This window comes from Hyla sarda, chromosome 10, assembly GCF_029499605.1.
Source record: "Hyla sarda isolate aHylSar1 chromosome 10, aHylSar1.hap1, whole genome shotgun sequence".
NCBI lineage: Eukaryota > Metazoa > Chordata > Amphibia > Anura > Hylidae > Hyla > Hyla sarda.
Genome location: NC_079198.1, coordinates 32,767,701 through 32,793,917, shown reverse-complemented (window position 1 = coordinate 32,793,917; position 26,217 = coordinate 32,767,701). Strand labels below are relative to the sequence as shown.

Below are 26,217 nucleotides of genomic sequence, written 5' to 3'. Positions count from 1 at the left end.
GGCAGGGCTATGACGTCACAAGCTCCCGGCGCCGGCCTTAAACTTTCGGAACAGTTTGTTCCAAACGTTCAGCAGCGAAGTACCCCTTTAAGGGGTACTCCGTTGCTGTATTTGGAACTGTTCCGAACGATGGAGCCGGCACTAGCAGCTCGTGATGTCACAGCTTCGCCCCCTCAATGCAAGTCTATGGGAGGGGGCGTGACGGCTGTCACGCCCCCTCCCATAGACTTGCATTGAGTGGGCGGGGCGTGACTTTATGAGGGGGTGGGACTATGACGTCATGAGCTCCCGGCGCCGGCTCCAGCGTTCGGAACAGTTTGTTCCAAACGCTGAGCAGCAGAGTACCCCTTTAAGGGACCTGAAGATTTTGTGGGTTGACAGACAGGACTAGATATCCCCTAGAAAACTGGTCCACATTTATTTTGCCTCATACGCCAGAATTTTGGTTCCAGATGTGCCAAAAAATGATGCTTTAACTACCCAGCACATTTATTATAAAGTCTGTACCAGAAAGAATAGTAAAATACACCACACTCTTTTTCATTTTCACATACCAAAAGGGGCATGGCTAAGGATTTTCTGTTTACAAAGCCGACTACACACTGTTTGGCGCATTATAAGCCAAGATGGAATTGGTGTAAAAACGATGAGACTTTTTTGGTGCATAAATTACATGCACTAAAAATTGTAGCTCCCGTGCATAAAGCACCAAAAATCAGCCAATCTGTACTTTCATGTTTTTTGCACCATGCTTTTAAGCAATTCATTATTTTATTTGTAAAAGAAGGGTGATTTGGAATTTTATTAGGAAGGCTTTATAAACTGACTGAAGATCTGAGGCATGGGGGTAAGAGGAAGCCCTCCGGCTGCTGTTTTAACCCATTGAACACAGTCTCATGTATGTGTGCTGGCCTGCAATGGCACATGTGGGGGAAGTAGGTATACAGTGATCCCTCAACATACAATAGTTTCAACATACGATGTTTTTTTCTGGACCATTGGAACTTGAAACCAGACTCAACATACAATGTACAGACAGTCCAGATCTGTGAAACGTGTAAATGACTGGAAGAACTGACCAATCAGAATGGGCATTTTACTGGTAAATCACCTGTAGTACTGAAGTACAAGCACTGACTGATGTCTGGTAGCGCCCCCTACAGTACAGGGAGGAACTACAAATTCTGTACTACTCCTTACCTGTGCCAGGGTTAGCTGCTCCTTTTGGACACAAGGTAAGGGTGGCTCAATTTGGGACACTGTGTATACTGTATAGGACCCTGAAGAAGCTCCTGTCCTCTACATAAACCATTGTTTCCCAACCAGGGTGCCTCCAGCTGTTGCAAAACTACAACTCCCAGCATGCTGGGAGTTGTAGTTTTGCAAAAGCTGGAGGCACCCTGGTTGGGAAACACTGACAGACAGTGATTTACAGCTCCCAGCAGATCTTTCTTACTTTTATATGTAAGGATTTGCTTTATCTATATTAGTTATATACTTATTTTTCTTTAATCCTCACTTTTTTCCCTATTTTTGATGACATTTTGGTGGCTTCAGAACCAATTACCAGGTTTCCATAGAGTTATGGTCTCAACATACAATGGTTTCAACATACAACATAGTGTAACTTGAGGGACCACTGTATTAGATGTCATAATGGCCAATCCATTTCCTCTGCTGGGAGATAAGGTACTTTCAATGATGTCTAGCATTTTTTTTTGTCTCAGAGAAGCACACTATATAATATATATATATATATATATATATATATATATATATATATATATATATATATATATATAGCAATATTAGGAAGATTTTTGGGTTCATATTGCAGATATTTACAAATATATAGCATGTGTAAAATGAGCCAAACTTATAAATGGACATGTACAAGAATAGTAAATCCATAGTCTAAAACTATGCTAGAGTAAATCCAGACAGTTTTAATAAATATCCCGCATAAGACTATGTTCCCACATTTCAATGGGATTTTGCTGTGCACGTTTCCAGTGTGGAAATTCAAATTCTGATGTTCGCAGAAAGAATGGACATGTCCATTCTTTCTGTGGACTCTGCAAGGAATGCGTTGCCGTCTATGAGATGGCGCATTCCCAAGTTGTCTGTAGAACGTCCGCACAAAGCTTTTCTGTGCGGACATTCTAACAAGTGAACATAGCCTTATAAGAGTACGGGGAAATCCTGCAGAATTCTGAAGGAAACTCTGCTGAAAATTCTGCATGGATTCAGCAAATGCCAAAAGAATATGGAATTCTGCACATATGAATGCAGACTGAATTAATTCTGCCGTGTGACTATAGCCTTATTCTTCTAACTGTACCTCTGTAGATGTTGCATCCCCCTGTGTGTGGCCAACATCTGATCTATTTAATACAATAGTGGCCACTAGAGATGAGCGAACTTACAGTAAATTCGATTCGTCACGAACTTCTCGGCTCGGCAGTTGATGACTTTTCCTGCATAAATGAGTTCAGCTTTCCGGTGCTCCGGTGGGCTGGAAAAGGTGGATACAGTCCTAGGAGACTCTTTCCTAGGACTGTATCCACCTTTTCCAGCCCACCGGAGCACCTGAAAGCTGAACTCATTTATACAGCATAAGTAATCAACTGCCGAGCCGAGAAGTTCGTGACGAATCAAATTTATTGTAAGTTCGCTCATCTCTAGTTGCCACACTTGAAACAAAAACATTTTGGAACTTGGGAAATGGAGACAGTTGCAGAAAAAGATTTAGGTAATTGCATCCAAGTTAGCATTACTGTATATACTCGAGTATAAGCCGAGGCCCCTATTTTCACCCCAAAAACCCAGGAAAAGTTATTGACTCGACCTTAAGCCTAGGGTGGGACTAGGCCCCCCATGTCATCACCCCCCCCCCCCGTCATCATCCAGACCCCCGTCATCATCCAGACCCCCGTCATTAACACCCCCATCATCATCCACCCCTCTTCATCATGACCGCCTGTCAATCCCTTCATCAGTGGTCTTCAACCTGAGGACCTCCAGATGTTGCAAAACTACAACTACACAGCATGCCTGGACAGCCATCGACTCTCCGGGCATGCTGGGAGTTTTAGTTTTGAAACATCTGGAGGTCCGCAGGTTGAAGACCACTGTGGCCTTCGTCATCATCCAGACCCCCTTTAGTTTTCTACTCACCTCCCCTCGGTGGGAAGGAAGGGTGAGCTGGTCCGGGCCATCTATGCTGCAGGGACCATCCGGTTGGGAGGGTTAGTCGTTCCGGGCTGTACATTTTCACCGGGAGGCCCTCTTCTCCACTCCGGGCCGGCCCTGGACTAGTGACGTTGCCTTGACGACGACGCACAGGGACGTCCATGCGCAGGGACTTCTGCTGCGCACGACGTCCCTGTGCGTCGTCGTCAAGGCAATGTCACAAGGCCGGGGCCAGCCTGGAGCGGAGAAGAGGGCCTCCCGGTGAAAATGGACAGCCCGAAACGACTAACCCTCCCAACCGGACGGTCCCTGCAGCATAGATGGCCCGGACCAGCTCACCCTTCCTTCCCACCGAGGGGAGGTAAGTAGAAAACTAAAGGGGAGTCTGGATGATGATGAAGGCCGCAGTAGTCTTCAACCTGCGGACCTCCAGATGTTACAAAACTACAACTCCCAGCATGCCCGAACAGCCGATGGCTGTCCGGGCATTCTGTGAGTTGTGGTTTTGCAACATCTGGAGGTCCACAGGTTTGAAGACCATTGAGAAGGGATTGACAGGCTGAAAGTTCACTCGAGTATAAGCCGAGGGGGGCGTTTTCAGCACCAAAAATTGTGCTGAAAAACTCGGCTTATACTCGAGTATATTCGGTATTTTGATTTGTGTAGGTGCTGGCAGGATCTCCCAGTGATTGGCATATGTTTCAGCAGCCATACCCCTAAAGCAGGTAATCCAAAGTGAAAAATGATTTGGCTTGAACACTTGTGTGGAGCCCTTTAAGAAGCCTTGTGCAGCTTTGCTATGTGCATTAATATATATCGATTACAGATCTGTGCCCAAAGCCAGACTACAGAAGACATGGTGAATAGTTGCATGAATGTTTCACAGCTGGTACAGCATGCAGACTGGACTATTTTCTCCAGTGTCAACATTAGGGATCCTAAGAAGAAATGGTTGGAACCTAAATACTAATTACAAACTTAGTGTAACTCTTAAATGGGAATGTCAAAGAAACAAAATGGTTTTAAGATCAACTGGTGACAAAAGTATAAAAATTAGCAAATTACATCTATTTAAAAAATCTCAAGATTTCCAGCTTATCAGCTGTGGTATGAGCTGGAGGAAGTTGTGTAGTCTTTCCTGACAGACACAGTCCTCTCTACTGCCACCTTTGTCCATGTCAGGGACTGTCCAGAGCAGGAGACGTTTTCTATGGGGATTTGCTCCTACTCTGCTGACATCTCTGTCTGTGTCAGAAACTGTGCAGAGAGCACTGTGTGTGACAGCAAAGAACTATACAACTTCCTCTGGAGCATACAAAGTAGGAGTAAAAATGGGCGTTATTTTGAGAGCGCTACTGTCAGATGGCGATAGTCAAAGTCAAGAAACGGTATGAGCCAGCACTTATGCAGGACTAACTTTTATTGAAAAAAGAAGTCAAGAAGTAAAAACAGGACAACGCGTTTCGGCGCTCGCTGGCGCCTTCCTCAGGTCCACAATCATAAATTTGTGTCGTCCTAGCCGGAGTTCCTGCGGGCGAGCCCGCCCGCAGGAACTCCAGCTAGGACTACACAGATTTATGATTGTGGACCTGAGGAAGGCGCCAGCGAGCGCCGAAACGCGTTGTCCTGTTTTTACTTCTTGACTTCTTTTTTCAATAAAAGTTAGTCCTGCATAAGTGCTGGCTCATACCGTTTCTTGACTTTGACTATCGCCATCTGACAGTAGCGCTCTCAAAATAACCCCCATTTTTACTCCTCCCACTTTGCATTCTTGTCCGTCCCCCTCGGGAAGACGGAATAATAAGGGGTGAGAGCAGCAGACTGTCGCCATTCCTTCTAACCACCATTGTGTACAATCGACTCAAGGTCAGTACGCCACCTTGGGTGTTGGTGGCGGGTATTTTCATTTTCACTTTTCCAAAAAATACCACACAGGGAGCACCCCGTTGTTTTTTTCTCCTCCTTTCCACTCTGGAGCATACCTCAGCTGATAAATACTGGAAGGATTAAAATTTTTAAATTGAAGATCTGAATAACTTTGTCACCAGTTGATAAAAAAAAAAAAAAAGAAAACAAACAAACATTCTCTAGAGTAACCCTTCAAGGCCCTGGTGACATGGCTTCTGGATTTTAACCGTCAAGACAGACCCCACTGACATACAGTGGGATCCAATAAGAATTCTGGCAATTTGACAGCAAGAATTACATAGTAACCAAGGTTTTCCACACTGATGGTCACAGAAATTGTCTGACCCTATATTCACAAAAATGTTCTCTTATAAAATACAATTATTTATGAAAAAAAAATGAACACATTTTGAGTAAATGGCAATTTACAAAAACAAAGAAGGTGACAAAAAGTAATTGCTACCTGTGACACAACACACTCTATCACAACTTATGTGACTGAAACTTAAAGGGGTATTCCAGGAAAAAAACTTTTTAATATATATCAACTGGCTCCAGAAAGTTAAACAGATTTGTAAATTACTTCTATTAAAAAATCTTAATCCTTTCAGTACTTATGAGCTTCTGAAGTTAAGGTTGTTCTTTTTCGTCTAAGTCCTCTCTGATGACACCTGTCTCGGGAACCGCCCAGTTTAGAAGAGGTTTACTATGGGGATTTGCTTCTAAACTGGGCGTATCCCGAGACAGGTGTCATCAGAGAGGATTTAGACAGAAAAGAACAACCTTAACTTCAGAAGCTCATAAGTACTGAAAGGATTAAGATTTTTTAATAGAAGTAATTTACAAATCTGTTTAACTTTCTGGAGACAGTTAATATATATATATATATATATATATATATATATAAAAAAAAAGTTTTTTTCCTGGAATACCCCTTTAAAGCAGTAAATAAATCATAGATGTGAAGTGTAAGAACTATTCTGAGGTCCTTTAAGGAAGCACAGAGGTCCGGGGATGACTAGGACGCTCACATAATACTGAGAGACCAGAACCCCCAGTCCAGTTATATATAGAAAATAAAAAGTCTTTCACAGTCTGGTAACTGTAGCATAGAATTTGTTCCGTTAGAACATCCAGTTTAGCACAAGCACAGATATTCTATGGCTTGCAGAGACATCCAGGCACAAGACAAACTGGACAAGGATTTGTACTGACTCATTTTTCCTTTTTAATCTCTTCCTTTCCTTCTTTGCTGTTCCTTGGAGCCCGAGGAGCAGTCATGGCCAGCACCTTGCCAAGAATCAAAAAGAAAACAGCCACCACATGGATGGCAAAATAAATGGAGCGCCAGTAGTGGACGGTGTCGGAGAAGGTGAGAAGGACGAAACCCATGCACATGTAGTCATAGGCCCTCATTTTGAGGAACCAGTGCACCCAGTCGAACACTAGCTTGCCAGAATCAGACAGGCGACGTCTCAGGCCCACGTCCATGGAGACCTCTGATGCCAGACACAAGGGTATGGTTAGGAAACTCAAGTAATACCCAGGATGAATTCCGTGCCAGTAAGCGCTGATTAACATGGTCCAGGCACTCCTGTCAAAGGAAGTAATGATAACATATAAGACAGTGGTCTTCAACCTGCAGACCTCCAGATGTTGCAAAACTACAACTCCCAGCATGCGCCGGGCATGCTGGGAGTTGTAGTTTTGCAACATCTGGAGGTCCGCAGGTTGAAGACCACTGATAAGACATAGGAATAAAGTACTTTTCAGTAGTTAAAGGGGTTATCCAGGAAAAAACTTTTTTATATATATATATATATATATATATATATATATATATATATATATATCAACTGTCTCCAGAAAGTTAAACAGATTTGTAAATTACTTCTATTAAAAAATCTTAATCCTTTCAGTACTTATGAGCTTCCGAAGTAAAGGTTGTTCTTTTCTGTCTAAGTGCTCTCTGATGACACCTGTCTCGGGAACCGCCCAGAGTAGAAGTAGAGGTTTGCTATGGGGATTTGCTTCTAAACTGGGCGTTTCCCGAGACACGTGTCATCAGAGAGCACTTAGACAGAAAAGAACAACTCAACTTCAGCAGCTCTCAAGTACTGAAAGGATTAAGATTTTTTTTAATAGAAGTCATTTACAAATCTGTTTAACTTTCTGGAGCCAGCCAGCCGGGCAGCTTTCACTTTCGGTTTAGACGTCTAAAGGGTTAATAGCGCATGGCAGCGATCGCGGTCAGCGATCAGCCCCGGGTCCCGGCATCAGATACATGCCGGGACTGACCCGATATGACGCGGGGTCACCGCGTGATCCCGCGTTATATATCGCGGGAGCCGGCCAAGAACGTAAATATACGTCCTTGGTCGTTAAGGGGTTAAAGACTGTTACCGCTAACAATACTTATCTCCTATCCACAGGATAGAAGAAGAGTGTCTGATCAGTGAAGGTCTGACTGCTGGGACCACACGGTCACAAGGAGAGACGTCCTTGTTCGGATGTGCTCTCTGCCGCTTCATTTAGCTCAATAGCAGTGTAGAAGAAAAAGTATTACAGCAGCACACTGCTAGCGCTAAGACATGTGTAATGTAACACTTTTTACATTGCAATACTGCTATAGAGAAAAATTTGAAGTGATCAGCTTCTCATTTGGCCAAATAGTGTGTACCATCCCACCATGATAAGGTGACCTCATTTGGGACGGACCCTACACTACAGATGTGCCTCTCTTGGGCTAGCACTAAGACTACAGTTTCTAGGCATGTAAGATCCAGCTATTCCCTACGTAAAAACACCTAGTGGAATGGGTGGAGTTTATAGCGGTATTGCAATGTAAAAAGTGCTTATATTACACATATAACGCTAGTAGTGTGCTGCTGTAATTCTTTTGTTTGTACTTGTAGTTCAGCTGCAGCAGCTTACACCTGTGTACTTGTTCTCTAAAATAGTTGTGTAGGATGTGCTGACCAATTTTTGCTTTTTATTTTCCATACAAACAGTGTGCCTCCAGCTGTTGCAAAACTACAACTCCCAGCATGCCTTTGGCTGCCTGGGCATGCTGAGAATTGTAGTTTTGCAACATCTAGAGAAGTGGTCTTCAACCTGTGGACCTCCAAATGTTGCAAAACTACAACTCCCAGCATACCCGGACAGCCAACGTTGTAGTTTTGCAACATCTGGAGGTCCGCAGGTTGAACCACTTCTCTAGATGTTGCAAAATTACAATTCTCAGCATGATCTAGAGGCACACTGTTCAGAAAACACAGCTCTATAGGTCAGATAAAGATCGCCAAGTACAGGGCTCTTGTGGCTTGACGATAAGTGCTGTTGGTGGCAAAGCCTTTAACCCCTTAAGGACCGTTTTTGCACTTTCGTTTTTATTTTAGCTCCTTGCCTTTAAAAAATCATAACTCTCAATTTTGCACCTCAAAATCCATATGATTGCTTATTTTTTGTGCCACCAATTCTACTTTGTAATGACTTCAGTCATTTTGCCCAAAAATCTACGGTGAAATGGAAAAAAAAATAATTGTGCGACAAAATTGAAAAAAAAAACCCCTCTGTTTTGTAACTTTTGGGGGCTTCCGTTTCTACGTAGTACATTTTTCGGTAAAAATGACACCTTATCTTTATTCTGTAGGTCCATATGATTAAAATGATACCCTACTTATATAGGTTTGATTTTGTCGTACTTCTGGAAAAAATCCTAACTTCATGCAGGAAAATGTATACGTTTAAAATTGTCATTTCTGACCCATATAACTTTTTCCACGTATGGGGCGGTATGAGGGCTCATTTTTTGCGCCGTGATCTGAAGTTTTTAATGGTACAATTTTTGCATTGATAGGACTTATTGATCGAATTTTTTGGCGCGCACGCCATTGACCGTGCGGTATAATTAACGATATATTTTTATAATTCGGACATTTCCGCATGCGGCAATACCACATATGTTTATTTTTATTTACACTGTTTTTTTTATGGGAAAAGGGGGGTGATTCAAACTTTTATTAGGGAAGGGGTTAAATGATCTTTATTCACTTCTTTTTTTTCACTTTTGTTTTGCAGTGTTATAGCTCCCATAGGGACCTATAACACTGCACACACTGATCTTTTACATTGATCACTGGTTTCTCATAGGAAACCAGTGATCGATGATTCTGCCGCTTGACTGCTCATGTCTGGATCTCAGGCACTGAGCAGTCATTCGGCGATCGGACAGCGAGGAGGCAGGTAGGGGCCCTCCCGTTGTCCTGTAAGCTGTTTGGGATGCCGTGATTTCGCCGTGGCTATCCCGAACAGCCCACTGAGCTAACCAGCAGTTTTTACTTTCACTTTCAAAGCTGAGCCACGCGGCTAAAGGGTTAATAGCGCGCGGCACCGCGTTCAGTGCAGCGCGCTATTAGCGGCGGGTCTCGGCTTCACTATGACGCTGGGCCCGCCGTGATATGATGCGGGGTCACCGTGGGACCCCGCGTTATATCACAGGAGCAGGACCAAGGACGTACTCATACGTAATATCCATTGGTTAAAAAATATGTATATTTTTGTCCCTGCAGATATTGTCTGTGTGTCTTTGTGAGGAGTCAAAATACAGGAAGTGAGGGTGGACAAGCAGGGCTCTGTACACCGAGGACAAGCAGGGCTCTGTACACCGAGGACAAGCAGGGCTCTGTACACCGAGGACAAGCAGGGCTCCTCATAGTGACACACAGGCAATAGCTGCAGGGACAGCATTTTTCACCCAAAAAAAAAAAAAAATCACCCATTTTTTTTTATGAATGTATATTACAAATATACATATAATGGTATTATCTACATCATATAAAAAGTTTTTGTTAACAACAGGTACACTTTAAGTGTATATGCATTTATTAGACAGACCTTAAAAAAGCTAAACAACAAAAAATGATACTCCATTGACTTGCTTGCTCTATGCCCTTTCTACAAAACTAGACTAGACAAACAACGAAAAGCTAAATGGAAGTCCTTAAGCTATCTACTTTTGGCTCATTGGAACATGCAGGCTTCAAATACCAGAATATACAATTGTAAGTTAATAAATCCCTTTATTATCACCTGTATATTCTGCACTAATAAAATGTGGTCTAAATGTTATCGAAGAAGCCACAATTATAGAGAAACACAATCTAAACTAACAAACTAACACCACACAAACCGTTGTACTGTTAATGACTTAAGGAACACAGTAAAGGGGCTCTCTAGAATTATAAAAGACTGGGTGCTTACCTGCACAAACAGTAATACCCATCATACGGTAGCTTCAACTTAAAGGGTATCTCTCATCAAAAAAACGTTTGATACATTATAGATTAATGAATGCAGAATAACTTTACAATTGCATGTTATTAAAAATTATGCTTCTTTCTATTTAATTTTCCACTTTGAAGAAATGACCACTAGGGGTCTCCCTACCAGTCCTGGCAGCAAGCATTTCAGACTCATGCTGGAGTCCTAAACACTACGAGCTGCCAGTCTGCTTTGTTCACAAAGGAGAACACTCAGAGCTGCCAGCCTGCTTTGTTCACAGCCTGTTTGGCTGTGAACAAAGCAGGCTGGCAGCTCTGAGTGTTTAGGACTCCAGCATGAGTCAGAAATGCTTGCTGACAGGACTGATCGGGAAAAATACAATAGAAAGAAGCATATTTTTCATTAACATGCTATTGGAAAGTTATTCAACATTCAATAATCTAAAATATATCAAAAGTTTATTTGATGAGAGGTACCCTTTAAACAAACTTACAGTGGCCTATTATGTACGTTGAATACATCATTAAGCGGCTATGCTTCCAGCATGTGGCAATTTTGGTAAAATAGTGGCACTGGTTGGCTGTTATCTTTCAGATGAAACATGCACCCAGATTGGTTAGATATACCTGCCAACATACTGTTGGCAGGTATATCTAACCAATCTGGGTGCATGTTTCATCTGAAAGATAACAGCCAACCAGTGCCACTATTTTACCAAAATGTGAACACATTTGTTCAATAAATCTATAAACCTGAATAGCTGCCGCCAACTGCAGTACATTGAATGTATTACAGTACAACTGTACCACTAAGGGCTAAAGTGGAAAAAAAAAAAAAAGAGAGTGCCTTCTTATCATTAAGCATACATACCTGAACAATTTACTGTAATGTAGAAGCAGACCCCAAAGAGAAGTCAGCCTACTAAAGGTGAAAGCAGGACATTCCACACTACAATAACTTACCCAAACACAAAGGACTTAACAGGAGAATTCTTGTATATGTACTGTGCCAGCCACCACTGCACGCTCATGTTCCAGCAGCGCATGCCATCTTTCACCTTCACACAGAAATCTGCTCCATAGCAGTCAATGTTCTTGATGGTCTCATAGTCATATTCAATGTTCACCTTTGACCCATCAGTATCTCTACAAGAACAAATATATAGTTGTATATTCAATAACCCACATTTAGAGGTATACAAAGATTCCTATGAATACAATAGGAAGCTTACCTCTCTAAAAGGGCATACTCCACAGTTGGTCCCCCACCAGAGCGAGATTTGGCTGCAAGAGGATAGGCACCAAAGGCAGCAGAGATACAACCACACTCTGCAAATATCCAGGCCACATAAAAGCGCATGCGGAACACGAAGAAGATGGGGACCATGTAGAAGAGGCGATACAGGAAGGAACACTCATAGAACTCTTCTTTCTTCACATATTCCAGTGGAAAGTAGTGGGAAACAATGAGAAACAGAACACCAAAAACAGGGGCCGGCTTCAACCGAGTCAACATGGGCTTCCAGCTTGGAATATCTGGAGAACCGATTTGATGCACCCAGTCGTGGTACGTTTTAAATCGGTAAAAAGGGCCTAGAAACAACACATAACACTGCAACTCACAATGTAAACATCAAAGGGCTTCTCTAGTATCTAATAACTTCAAAAGGCCCCATAGTTGCTTAGTGGTTAAAACTACTGCTTTGCAGCACTCGGGTCCTGGCTTTGAATTTGACCAAGGGCACCAATTATTTGGAGTCTGTGGGGATGAACTTATCATTCCCCGCACCACTGCAGAAAGGCAAAATGGAGCAAAATGCTCCATTCTGCCACTCTGCGCTGACACAGGGAATGATAAATCCCACCCCCCCCCTCCGTATACCTATTGGGTACCTCTTACACACCTCCAATAAATCACACTGATTGGTCATTTTGCTGAACAAAAAATCCACTTTAATATGCTTAATTCAGAGATATTCTCAATAATTCAAGCTACAGTCATAGAGTTTTAAAGGAGTACTCCGGCACACACTTTTTTCCTTTTAGCCCGTCCGGGCTGCAAAATAAAAGAAAACACACTTTCTCTTACCTGCCAACGAGCCCCCGGAGCTCCGGTACACTCCGGTACAGGTGTTCGGTCCCCGGGCTGTATTCTTCTTACTTCCTGTTAGCCCGCCACGTCACACGGAGCTTCAGCCTATCACCGGCCGAGGCGGGACATCGCTGCGGCCGGTGATAGGCTGAAGCTCCGTGTGACGTGCCGGGCTAACAGGAAGTAAGAAGAATACAGCCCGGGGACCGAACACCTGTACCGGAGCTCCGGGGGAGCGTATGCAGGTAAGGAATAGTGTGTTTTCTTTTATTTTGCAGCCCGGACCGGATAAAAGGAAAAAAGTGCGCGCCGGAGTACTACATTAAGGATGGTTTAACATGTATTTTTCTAAAATTATATTTGCTGTAGGTCATAAAAGAGTTATAAAGCACGTTACAAGCCGCATGTTCCTGCTCTAGGCACTTCACCTGGAAGCTACTTTGTTTTACCATGGAGAGCAGTGGTCACACAGGATTTCCCCTGCAGTTAAAATGTAGTGTTATATGACAGCCAGTCAAGTGATCAGCCATCCATGTAATGCAAGGGAGGTTAATATCCAGTAGTACTGAAGCTCCTAAAGCAGCTTTGTTCTAGTGCTCTGACATCCATATTGTAGGTATCAACCACTTATACAATATACACAGTCACTGTACAAATAAATGAATCAATAAATCAAAGAACAAAGCTTTTCTACTGTAGCATTTAACAGGATATAAAGAAAAAAGAGTAATACTGTACTGACACTATGTGACAGGGTGTGGAATTGCTGTAACTACATCTCATCTTTTCACTACATCTTTAACCCCTTAACAACAAAGGACGTAAACGTACATCCTGGTGCGGCGGTACTTTGCGCACCAGGACGTACATTTATGTCCTGTACATGATCGCGAGCATCGGAGCGATGATCGGGTCATAAGCGGCAGCCAGGGACCCGCCGGTAATGGCAGACGTCCACGATTAACCCCTCAGATGCCGTGTTCAATACAGATCACTGCATCTGCGGCAGCGCGGCTACATTTTATGCTGATCTGATCCCCCGCGGCACGGCTGTGGGGATCAGATCAGCTAACATGGCGGTCCCCTCATCTGCCTCCGTCACCTTCCCGATTTCTTCTGCTCTGGTCTGATATCGAGCAGACCAGAGCAGAAGATCGCCGATAATACTAATCAGTGATATGCCCTATGCATAGCACTGAACAGTATTAGCAATCAAATGATTGTTATAAATAGTCCCCTATGGGGACATAAAAAGTGTAATAAAAAGAAGTACTCCGTCTCTCCCCCTTTCCCATATGTCAACCCCCTCCTTTTCCCCATTTGGAAGGTTTGTTTGTCTTAAATGCTTATTGTTTGCATTACAGCGGTCCCTCAAGTTACAATATTAATTGGTTCCAGGACGACCATTGTATGTTGAAACCATCATATGTTGAGACCAGAACTCTATGGAAACCTGCTAATTGGTTCTGAAGCCACCAAAATGTCATCCAAAAATAGGAAAAAATTTGAATTCAACAAAAATAAGTGGATAACTAATAGAGATAAAGCAAATCCTTACATATAAAAAGTAAGAAAGATCTGCTGGGAGCTGTAAATCACTGTCTATTTCAGTGTTTCCCAACCAGAGTGCCTCCAGATGTTGCAAAACTACAACTCCCAGCATGCTGGGAGTTGTAGTTTTGCAACAGCTGGAGTCACCCTCTTTGGGAAACACTGTACAGTACACGCAATGTCCTAAAAATAGTAAAATGGAGCCACCCTCACCTGATGCCCAAAGGAGCAACTAACCCTGGCACAGGTAAAGAGTACAGAACATGTAATACCTCCCTGTACTGTAGGGGGTGCTACCAGACACCGTTCAGTGCATGCACTTTATGCACAGGGGTTTTACCAGTAAATGTCCATTCTGATTGGTTCCTCCAGCCATTGACACGTTTCGCAGATTCTATAGCATTGTATGTGGAGTCTGGTTTCAAGTTACAATGGTCCAGTAAAGACCATTGTATGTTGAAACTATTGTATGTTGAGGCCATTGTAAGTTGAGGGATCACTGTATTTCACTCTCGAGTTATGGCAGTTGCGACTGCCTCTGTTTGATTTTTTGTTTGCTATGAAAAACATATTTGAGAAAAATAAAAAGTAGTAAAAAATGTGAAAAATCCCCTCCACCTATAAAAATGTAAATTGTCCCTTTTTCCCATTTTACCCCCAAAAAGTGTAAAAAAAATAATTTAAACATATTTGGTATTGCCACGTGCGTAAATTTCTGAACTATTAAAAAAATAATACGGTTCCCATACGGTGAACATGCTTTTTTGTCGTATTTTATTTTTAAAAAAAAATTATTTAAAAAATTGATAAAGTTTTATATACACAAATGTGGTATCAAAAAGTACAGTTCATGGCGCAAAAAATTAGCCCTCATACCGCCGCTGATACGAAAAAATGAAAAAAAAAAGTTATAGGTCGTCAAAATAGAGGGATTTTAAACGTATTAATTTGGTTGAAAAGTTTTTGATTTTTTTTTAAGCGAAACAATAAAAGAAAAGTGTGTAATCATGGGTATCATTTTAATCGTATTGACCCCCAGAATAAAGAACACATGTCATTTTTACCGTAAATTGTACGGCGTGAAAACTAAACCTTTCAAAATTTGCTAAATTGCGGTTTTCTTTTTAATTTCTCCACGCAAATAGTATTTTTTTGGTTGCGCCATACATTTTATGGTAAAATGAGTGATGTCATTACAAAGGACAACTGGTCACGCAAAAAAACAAGCCCTCATACTAGTCTATTAGTCTATTCCCCTCATTAGGTGAGGAGGAAAACACGAAAATGAAAAAAATAAAATTGGCCTGGTCCTTAACTTGTTGGGGATGAAGGGCGTATGCATACACCCTTGCGTCCTGGTACTTAGGACGAAGGGCGTATCCATATGCCCGTGGGAATTTCGGTCCCCACCGCGTGCCGGGCGGGGACCGGTTCGGGGTGACTGCTGATGTCAATCAGCAGGCACCCCGTGCAAATGCCCAGGGAGGCCATTCACACGGCGATTCGCGCCGATTCCGCGTCATACAGGTATATGGTGACCCGATATATAAGGGGGGGTCGCGGTTGTCCATGACACCTACGATCCCCCTGAAGGGATAGAAGTGAGGTGGCAGGGGTGCCACCCCTCCTATCCCTGCTATTGGTGGTCTAGACGCGACCACCAATAGCAGATCGGGGGCGGGGGGGGTTAACTTTCGTTTTCCCCGTCCTGCCCACCCACAATAGGGCGGGGCAGAACGGGGAACCGAAGGGGACCGAGCGCCGAAGGTCCCCTTACCCCTCCGGAGGCTGCGGGCGACGGTGATGGGCGGGCGGTGACGTTGTGCGGCAGAAGAGGACGGCTCCCTGGATCCTACGGAAGCCGGCAAGTTGCCTAACAACATCTGGAGGGCTACAGTCTGAGACCATTATACAGTGGTCTCTAACCTGTAGCCCTCCAGATGTTGCAAAACTACAACTCCCAACATGCCCAGACAGCTGTTTAGGCATGCTGGAATATGTAGTTTTGCAAAAGCTGGAGGGCTGCAGTTTGAGACCACTATACAGTGGTTTCTAACTGTATCCCTCCAGATCCTGCAAAACTACAACTCCTAGCATGCCCAAACAGCTCTTTGCTGTCTGGGCATGCTGGGATTTGTAGTTTTGCAACATCTGGAGGGTTACAGTTTGGAGATCACTGTGAAGTGGTCTATAATCTGTAGCCCTCCAGATGTTGCAAAACTGAAAATCCCAGCATGCCCAAACAGCTGTCTCGGCATGCTGGGAGTTGTAGTTGCGTACCTCCAGCTGTTGCATAACTACATCTCCCAGCATGCCCTTCGGCGATCAGTACATGCTGGGAGTTGTAGTTTTGCAACAGCTGGAGGCACACTGGTTGGAAAATACTGAGTTCGGTAACAGAACCTAACTGAAGGTTTTTCAAACAGTGTGCCTCCTGCTGTTGCAAAAGTACAACTCCCAGCATACACTGTCTGTCAATACATGCTGGGAGTTGTAGTTTTGAAACAGCTGGAGGTTTGCCACCCCCCCCCATGTGAACGTACAGGGTACATTCACACAGGCAGGTTTACAGTAAGTTTCCTGCTTCAAGTTTGGGCTGCAGCAAATTTTTCGCCGCAGCGCAAACTCCTAGCGGGAAACTCACCTTAACACGCTAGTGCGAATGTACCCTAAAAACACTACACTACACTAACACAAAATAAAGTGTAAAACACTACATATACACCCCCTTACACTGTCCCCCCCCCAATAAAAATGAAAAACGTATCGTACGACAGTGTTTCCAAAACAGAGCCTCCAGCTGTTGCAAAACAACAACTCCCAGCATTTCTGGACAGCCACTGACTGTCCAGGCATGTTGGGAGTTTAGCAACAGCTGGAGGCACCCTGTTTGGGAATCACTAGCGTAGAATACCCCTATGTCAACCCCTATGCAATCCCTATGTAGTTCTCAAATGCGCATGGCGCTCTCTCATATCGGAGCCCTGTCGTATTTCAAGGAAACAGTTTTAGGGCCACATATGGGGTATCTCCGTACTCGGGAGAAATTGCACTACAAATTTTGGGGGGCTTTTTCTCCTTTTACCCCTTATGAAAAGGAAAAGTTGGGGGCTACACCAGCCTGTTAGTGTAAAAAAAAAAAAATGTTTACACTAACATGCTGGTGTTGCCCCATACTTTTTATTTTCACAAACAGTAAAAGGAAAAAAATACGGAAATACCCCATATGTGGGCGTAAAATGCTCTGCGGGTGCACAACAAGGCTCAGGAGTGAGAGCGCACCATGTACATTTGAGGCCTAAATTAGTGATTTGCACAGGGGTGGCTGATTTTACAGCGGTTCTGACATAAACGCAAAAACATAAATACCCACATGTGACCCCATTTTGGAAACTACACCCCTCATGGAACGTGACAAGGGGTATAGTGAGCCTTAACACCCCACAGGTGTTTGACGAATTTTCATTAAATTTGGATGGGAAAATGAAAAAAAGTGAGAGAAGGAGCGCCATTGGGATTTTGAAGAGAAAATTTGTCCGGAATTGAAGGCCACGTGTGTTTACAAAGCCCCCATAGTGCCAGAACAATGGACCCCCCCACATGTGACCCCATTTTGGAAACTACACCCCTCGTGTAATGTATTAAGGGGTGCAGTGAGCATTTACGCCCCACAGGTGTCTGACCGATTTTTGGAACAGTGGTCCGTGAAAATGAAAAATTTTATTTTTCATTTGCACAGTCCACTGTTCCAAAGATCTGTCAAACACCAGTGGGGTGTAAATGCTCACTGCACCCTTTATTACATTCTGTGAGGGGAGTAGTTTGCAAAATGGGGTCACATGTGGGGGTCCACTGTTCTGGCACCACGGAAGGCTTTGTAAACGCACATGGCCCCTGACTACCATTCCAAACGAATTCTCTTTCCAAAAGCTCAATGCCGCTCCTTCTCTTCTGAGCATTGTAGTTCACCCGCAGAGCATTTTACGTCCTAACATGGGGTATTTCCATACTCAGAAGAGATGGGGTTACAAATTATGGGGGGCATTTTCTCCCATTACCGTTTGTAAAAATGGTAAATTTGGGGGGAAAAATGCCCTTTAGTGAAAAAAGAAATATTTTTTTCATTTATACATCCGATTTTAACGAAAAGTCGTCAAACACCTGTGGGGTGTTAAGGCTCACTGGACCCCTTGTTACGTGCCTTGAGGGGTGTAGTTTCCAAAATGGTATGCCATGTGGGGTTTTCTGCTGTTATGGCACCATAGGGGCTTTCTAAATGTGACATGCCCCCAAAAAAACTTTTCAGCAAAATTCACTCTTCAAAATCCCATTGTTGCTCCTTCCCTTCTGAGCCCTCTACGGCGCCCGCCGAACACTTGACATACACATATGAGGTATTTCCTTACTCGAGAGAAATTGGGTTACAAATTTTGGGGGGCTTTTTCTCCTATTACCACTGGGTCTACAAGAACATGCGAGTGTAAAAAATGAAGATTTAGAATTTTCTTCTTCACTTTGCTGCTATTCCTGTGAAACACCTAAAGGGTTAACAAACTTACTGAATGTCATTTTGGATACTTTGAGGGGTGCAGTTTTTATAATTGGGTCATTTGTGGGGTATTTTTAATTTGAAGGCCCTTCAAATCCACTTCAAAACGGAACTAGTCCCTGAAAAATTCCGATTTAGAAAATTTTTTGAAAAATTGGAAAATTGCTGCTGAACTTTGAAGCCCTCTGATGTCTTCCAAAAGTAAAAACATGTCAACTTTATGATGCAAATATAAAGTAGACATATTGTATATGTGAATCAAAATATAATTTATTTGGAATGTCTATTTTCCTTACAAGCAGAGAGCTTCAAAGTTAGAAAATGCTAAATTTTCAAATTTTTCATCAAATTTTTACATTTTTCACCAAGAAATGATGCAAGTATAGACGAAAATTTAGCACTACCATAAAGTAGAATATGTCACGAAAAAAACAATCTCGGAATCAAATTTATAAGTAAAAGCATCCCAGAGTTATTAATGCTTAAAGTGACAGTGTCAGATTTGCAAAAAAATGCTCCCGTCCTTAGGGTCATAATGGGCTCTGTCCCCAAGGGGTTAAAGGGGTATTCCAGGAAAATATATATATATATTTTTTTAATATCAACTTGCTCCAGAAAATTTAACATATTTGTAAATTACTTCTACTAAAAAATCTTAATCCTTTCAATAATTATCAGCTGAAGTTGAGTTGTTGTTTTCTGTCTGGCAACAGTGCTCTCTGCTGACATCTCTGCTTGTCTGGGGAACTGCACAGAGTAAAAGAGGTTTGCTATGGGGATTTGCTTCTAAACTGGGCGGATCCCGAGACAAGTGTCATCAGAGAGCACTTAGACAGAAAAGAACAACTCAACTTCTTCAGCTCATAAGTACTGAAAGGATTAAGATTTTTTTTATAGAAGTAATTTACAAATCTGTTTAACTTTCTGGAGCCAGTTGATATCCAGGAAAAAACTTTTTTTTTTATATAACTCCTTTAAGTCAAAATGGGTTAAGACACACTTACCGGTCATCAGCCCTATGTAGCAATAACTGTACAAGAACAGCTCGATCAGACTTGGGATCTTGGGAATCATATTCATGGACGACTGACTGGAAAATGATGCCACTTCTTGTTTCTTGACTCTGCTAAATTCTTGCACCTCATTTGCAAAGCTTACAAGCTGGAATATAAGCAAATAACATTTGAATATTGACAACAACAAAAACGTAAATTGAAAGCATGGTTACTTTTGTCACAGGTCACCACTTATACACCAAAAAAGGAAGGATCTTCAGCAGGAGGAGGCCCCGAGCATGGGCTGAATACTTCCGGCTATAAGAAGAGTGTCTAGCGTGTCCGAGGAGGTGCACCTTGGGTGATATATATGTTTTTGTACTATATTTTCTTGCTATGAAAATGGAACTGTGGATTTGAAAATTATTCATTAAAGCATATTAAGAAAACAAAGTTTATGGTGTGTTGCGTTAACATTTTTTGGTCTATATGCTGATTCAGTGAGAAAAGAGTCCTCACATATAAAACGCTAAACACAAACCCAGGTGTGAATAGGTGGAATAACTTTATTTTATTGTCTCACCTCTTATACACACCAGGTAATACATGAAAGTGGTGGCATGTGAGTTATTAGAAAACATGCACCCGCAAGCATAAAAAATACAAGCATTTACTAAAACAGGAGCGCCCACAGGTCCTCTTGCAGGAATGACACAGGGCTGTCAATACTATAAACCCATTATTTTCTAGACAAATCCTGAAAACATATGCTAAAGTGTAAAAGCCCTAATACATGGGCCCATTATCAGGGAAATAAGCGTTCCCAATGTGGTAGGGGGCTTTACATTGAATGCTTTCCTATGCAGGGGGTCTCTTGTATGAGCAGTAATGAAGAAAGGTGTCACTGGCAATGTTCCTGCACAGATATTAGTAGTGACTGAATGCTGTAATCTCACGTTACCGTGTCTGATAGAGGAGACTTTGACCTGGCTCTTATCCAGGAGTAGTTAAATGTTGTTCCGTATCCTCTTTCATTCTGGACTCACAATAGACACTGATAATGTGAACGTAGGAAATGTTCTGTGATCATTTCAGACATCATGTTTCTGCAAGTGATAATATTCACTCCTCTAAAGACCTTGGAGATGCTTTATTCTACAAATCAGTATGAAAGAAATATAAAAGAGGTAGCAAAAAAAAAAAAAAAATGGTCCATCTAGTTAGCCATTATATCTGTCCTAAGATAAAGAAGGAAAAGGACATTTTCTTGTTGCCTTTTTAAAGGGGTACTCCACTGCTCCAGCGTTTGGAACATTTTGTTCCGGCCGCTGGGTGCGGCGGTCGTGATGTCACGGCCACGCCCCCTCAATGCAAGTCTATGGGAGGGGGCGTGGCGACTGCCACGCCCCCTCCCATAGACTTGCATTGAGGGAGCGTGGCGTGACATCCCGAGGGGCGTGGGTGTGACGTTAGGACCCCCGCAGCCCGCACCAAGGGTTTGGGAATAAAATATTCCGAACGCTGGGGCAGTGGAGTAGCCCTCTGGACGTCACGGCCACACCCCCTCAATGCAAGCCACGCCCGCTCCCATCGACTTGCATTGAGGGAGCGTGGCGTGACATCCCGAGGGGCGTGGGTGTGACGTTAGGACCCCCGCAGCCCGCACCCAGGGTTTGGGAATAAAATATTCCGAACTCTGGGGCAGTGGAGTACCCCAGTGGACGTCACGGCCACAACCCCTCAATGCAAGTCTATGGGAGGGGGCGTGACGACTGCCACGCCCCCTCCCATATACTTGCATTGAGGGAGCGTGGCGTGACATCCCGAGGGGCGTGGGTGTGACGTTAGGACCCCCGCAGCCCGCACCCAGGGTTTGGGAATAAAATATTCCGAACTCTGGGGCAGTGGAGTACCCCAGTGGACGTCACGGCCACAACCCCTCAATGCAAGTCTATGGGAGGGGGCGTGACGACTGCCACGCCCCCTCCCATATACTTGCATTGAGGGAGCGTGGCGTGACATCCCGAGGGGCGTGGGTGTGACGTTAGGACCCCCGCAGCCCGCACCCAGGGTTTGGGAATAAAATATTCTGAACGCTGGGGCAGTGGAGTACCCCTTTAAGATTTCCACAGAAATAGGTTCTGCAATGTGGCTGACAGGATATTACAACAGTCTGTCTATAGTAACACAATAGACACATTGGGGGAGATATATTAAAACCTGTCCAGAGGAAAAGTTGCTGAGTTGCCCATAGCAACCAATCAGATCCCTTATTTCATTTTTGAAAAGGCCTGTGAAAAATGAAAGAAGCGATCTGATTGGTTGCTATATGCAACTCAGCAACTTTTCCTCTGGACAGGTTTTGATAAATCTCCCCCATTGGCCCTCATTTACTAAAGGTATTAGGTACCGGTAGTAAAACCACGGTTTTAGGTCCGGTTGTAAAAGCGCATACGGCGCAAAAATGAGCCGACCGGACCGAACGTTTCACTCCGGCCGGCTCATTGAAATGAATTACATACGGGAGCGCATAGAAAGGCATACGGGAGCGCGAGGTTTTAGCTCCCCCCTGCTGTATGCGCTCCCGTATGGAAGAAAACATGATGTGAACCCAGCCTAACTCCCCATTTGGCTAAGAAAACCCAAAAAATGGGCGTGGTCGCTGGGGAAAGGGGCGTGTCCCCGACATTTTCACAAAAACCCAACATATTTACTAAGGTTTCCACAGAAAATGTGGTGGATTTGAGGTGAGGAAAACCCGACAGATCAGAGCATGTGTAAAAAAAGCAAAATGTAGGGAAAGTGGAAAATGTAGGGAAACCTATTTTACCGAGGCAGTCAGCCATTTTTGGATCGGTGCAGGGCAGGTTTTGGCGTTTGAAAGCAGGAGTATTCCAGCAGCTAAATACAGTCAGCATTGATCATTTCCAGTCACTAGTGTTTTTTTCTGGATACACCCTAGCAAGCGACAGAGATACAGAGCTGTAAAAGTAGATATCGGGGGCTCTGGCAAAAAGTGTGCAATTCTACGTGCAGCGCCACCACAGGGAAAATAAAACACTACACACAGTGCCTAATATAACCAACCATTCTCAGATTACAATCATGTGGCAGTCATATTGTCCCTTGTGTGGTGGTATTATTAGTAATGTTGGTATTAATATACTGCGTTTTGTTTGTTTGATAAGGTTGCGTTCACACGTGCGTTTTTTTTGCTGCAGATTTTGCTGCCCATTGACTTTAATGGGTAGATAAATCTGCTGAAGCAAATCTGCAGCAGAAAATACGCACGTGTGAACGCACCCTAATACTGGCTCTTAATATATTGGTATTTGGTAACTGTATGACTCTTATATACAAGTAAAGAAGCATGCATTCCACTTTGCTGATCTGATCCGAGGGTGATCAGATCAGCCCTCGGAGCAGCTGCATTGCTGCAGATGCAGTGATCAATATTGATCATGGCATCTGAGGGGTTAATGGAGGACATCAGCGCGATCGCTGATGTCTGCCATTACCATCAGGTGCTTGGCTGCTGATAGCAGCTGGGACCCTAGGTCTATGATGCAAGCGCAGCTCCTGCACTTGCTTCATACTTATACAGTGATCCCTCAACTTACAATGGCCTCAACATACAATAGTTTCAACATACAATGGTCTTTTCTGGACCATTGTAACTTGAAACCAGACTCAACATACAATGCTATGAACAGTCCAGATCTGCGAAACGTGTCAATGTATGGAAGAACTGACCAATTAGAATGGACATTTACACCTGTACTACTGAAGTGCATGCACTGACTGTCTGGTAGCGCCTCCCTATAATACAGGGAGGTACTACATGTTCTGTATTACTCTTTACCTGTGCCAGGGTTAGCTGCTCCTTTGGACACAGGTAAGGGCGGCTACATTTCACGTGTACTGTACAGGACCCTGAAGAAGCTCCTGTCCTCTATATAGACCAGTCTTTCGCAACCAGGGTGCCTCCAGCTGTTGCAAAACTACAACTCCCAGCATGCCTGGACAGCCTTTGGCTGTCCAGGCATGCTGGACTTGTGGTTTTTCACCAGCTGGAGGCACCCTAAATGGGAAACACAGACATAGACAGTTATTTACAGCTTCCAGCAGCTCTTTCTTACTTTTATATGTAAGGATTTGCTATATCTGTATTAGTTTTCTACTTATTTCTATTTAATCCTCACTTTTTCTTATCTTTGGATGACATTTTGGCGGCTTCAGAACCAATTACCAGGTTTCCATAGAGTTATAGTCTCAACATACAATGGTTTCAACATACAATGGCCGTCCTGGAACCAATTACCGTAATATTGTAAATTGAGGGACCACTGTACACCTTGCGTCCTCTAGGGGTTAAAATATAATTTTCAGTAACCATTTCTTACATTCTTCTTGTCACTATAGGGTAGTATTTCTCAACTAGGGTGCCTCCAGCTGTTGCAAAACTACAACTGCCAGCATGCTGGGATTTATAGTTTTGCAACAGCTGGAGGCACCCCAGTTGGAAAGTGTGTTTTACATGGTATAAAAAGACCTTTGTATAAGGATAAAAGGATCTTTTCATACAGTGATGTTACCCTGTAAGACATCTATTACAAACCTCAGTTATCTCTACTACATTTTTCATATACTGTAGGTCCTTTGGGTGCTCAGCTGGTTTCTCGGTGATAGCTATGACAACTTATCTCTATTGGTGCACAGTGTGAGAGGCAAAGATCAATGATGTGGACTCACCTTCAAGGTTAAAAGTAGCTGCACAGCATTAGTGAAAGGGGTGGGTGCTGGAAGGTCAAAATAGGTCACTGTTCTAAAGAATAGCAGGTAGGTAAAGGTCCAGCCCAGAGCAAGGAAGTGACAGGATCTGAGAAGAGAGACACAGACGACACAAACAAAAGTCTTCATCGTTTATTACAATAAATCAATGTAGGTTAAACATCCACTTTTCTCTAGATAACAATTTACATTTATAAAGATGCTATAGCCAAAAGTGATATATCTTATGTAAAGACCTAAGTGCTCTTGGTGTATGGAATTACACTTCATCTACTCTCTGGAAAAACAAAAAAAGTCTCCATAGATGAAAAAAAACAAAAAAAAAACATGCAGGGGTTTAAAGAGGTTAGGGTACATTCACACCGACAATTTCCACCTGGACAAATTCCAGTGCAGAGAGTGCAGCGGGTTCCGCCATTGCTATGATAATCCGCTGTCCCACATTGATAGTAATGAAAGCTGCACCGAATTAAAGGGGTACTATGATGAAAACCTTTTTTTTTTTTTTTTTTTTTTAAATCAACTGGTGCCAGAAAGTTAAAAAGATTTGTAAATTACTTCTATTAAAAAATCTTAATCCTTCCTGTACTTATTAGCTGCTGAATACTACAGTGGAAATTGTTTTCCGTTTGAAGCACAGAGCTCTCTGCTGACATCATGAGCACAGTGCTCTCTGCTGACATCTCTGTCCATTTTAGGAACTGTCCAGAACAGCATATGTTTGCTATGGGGATTTCCTTTTACTCTGGACAGTTCCTAAAATGGACAGAGATGTCAGCAGAGAGCACTGTGCTCATGATGTCAGCAGAGAGCTCTGTGTTTCAAAAAGAAAAGAATTTCCGCTGTAGGATTCAGCAGCTCATAAGCACAGGAAGGATTAAGATTTTTTTAATAGAAGTAATTTACAAATCTGTTTAACTTTCTGGCACCAGTTGATTTAAATAAAAAAAAATAAAAAAGTTTTTCATCGGAGTACCCCTTTAATTCGGTGCAGCTTTCATTACTATCAATAAATACTGTTTTTCACTGGAATACCCCTTTAAGTCCCTTACTTACTGTGTTTCATAACAATGTACACAAAATCTAATCACAGCATTGGTACCTGGGTGAAAGTTTAGTGATGAGCCATGTCCCAAGGATGGTAATAACGGAATGCAGGATGTGGATGTTGCAAGTCCCCAGCGTAAGCAGCAATCCCACTGCTGCTCCACCCCATTGCTTTACATGTGGACCTAAAAAAACAAAACAAAAAAAGTATAAGTCAACACATTGTTATAGGAAACTACCTAATCTCTGCTACTCCTGATAAAAATTAATTCGGCTTCCTCTTCTTTGTGTCATTGGTACATGGGTACATTGGTGTATTTTTTATTACATTCATCCAGATGCTTTATTTTTTCACTATAGGGCAGTGTTTCCCAACCAGGGCGCTTCCAGCTGTTGCAAAACTACAACTCCCAGTATGCCTGGACAGCCAACGGCTGTCCGGGCATGCTGGGAGTTGTAGTTTTGCAACAGCTGGAGGCACCCCGGTTTGAAAACACTGCTATAGGGATTATACAAGAAGACAAGGCTCCTCAGGATTAAAAAACAAGTTATTGCTTGGAGGGAAAATTCAAGAGATTCTTTCCCCCATCCTAAAAACACTTAAAGATGAGCATGATTGTTATTATTAAAGGGGTTAGCCAGGAAAAAACACATATATATATCTCAACTGGCTCCAGAAAGTTAAACAGATTTGTAAATTACTTCTATAAAAAATCTTAATCCTTTCAGTACTTATGAGCTGCTGAAGTTGAGTTGCACTTTACTGTCTAAGTGCTCTCTGATGACACCTGCCTCGGGAACTGTCCATAG

General features: G+C 42.9%; 1 protein-coding gene across 4 annotated transcripts in view; it reads right to left on the bottom strand.

The window, feature by feature from the left end:
- Positions 1–5,991: 5,991 nt before the first annotated feature.
- Positions 5,992–26,217, bottom strand: part of MBOAT7 (membrane bound O-acyltransferase domain containing 7) — a 71,735-nt gene continuing 51,509 nt past the window's right edge. For all 4 annotated transcript variants that reach the window (XM_056541936.1, XM_056541935.1, XM_056541934.1 and 1 more), the window contains 6 exons: positions 25,463–25,592; positions 24,322–24,448; positions 19,579–19,735; positions 11,615–11,975; positions 11,346–11,528; positions 5,992–6,694 (listed from right to left, as the gene is read on the bottom strand). In XM_056541936.1, coding sequence (XP_056397911.1) covers positions 6,316–6,694; positions 11,346–11,528; positions 11,615–11,975; positions 19,579–19,735; positions 24,322–24,448; positions 25,463–25,592 — 1,337 coding nt within the window. In that variant the 3' untranslated portion in view covers positions 5,992–6,315. The remainder of the gene's footprint in view (positions 6,695–11,345; positions 11,529–11,614; positions 11,976–19,578; positions 19,736–24,321; positions 24,449–25,462; positions 25,593–26,217) is intronic.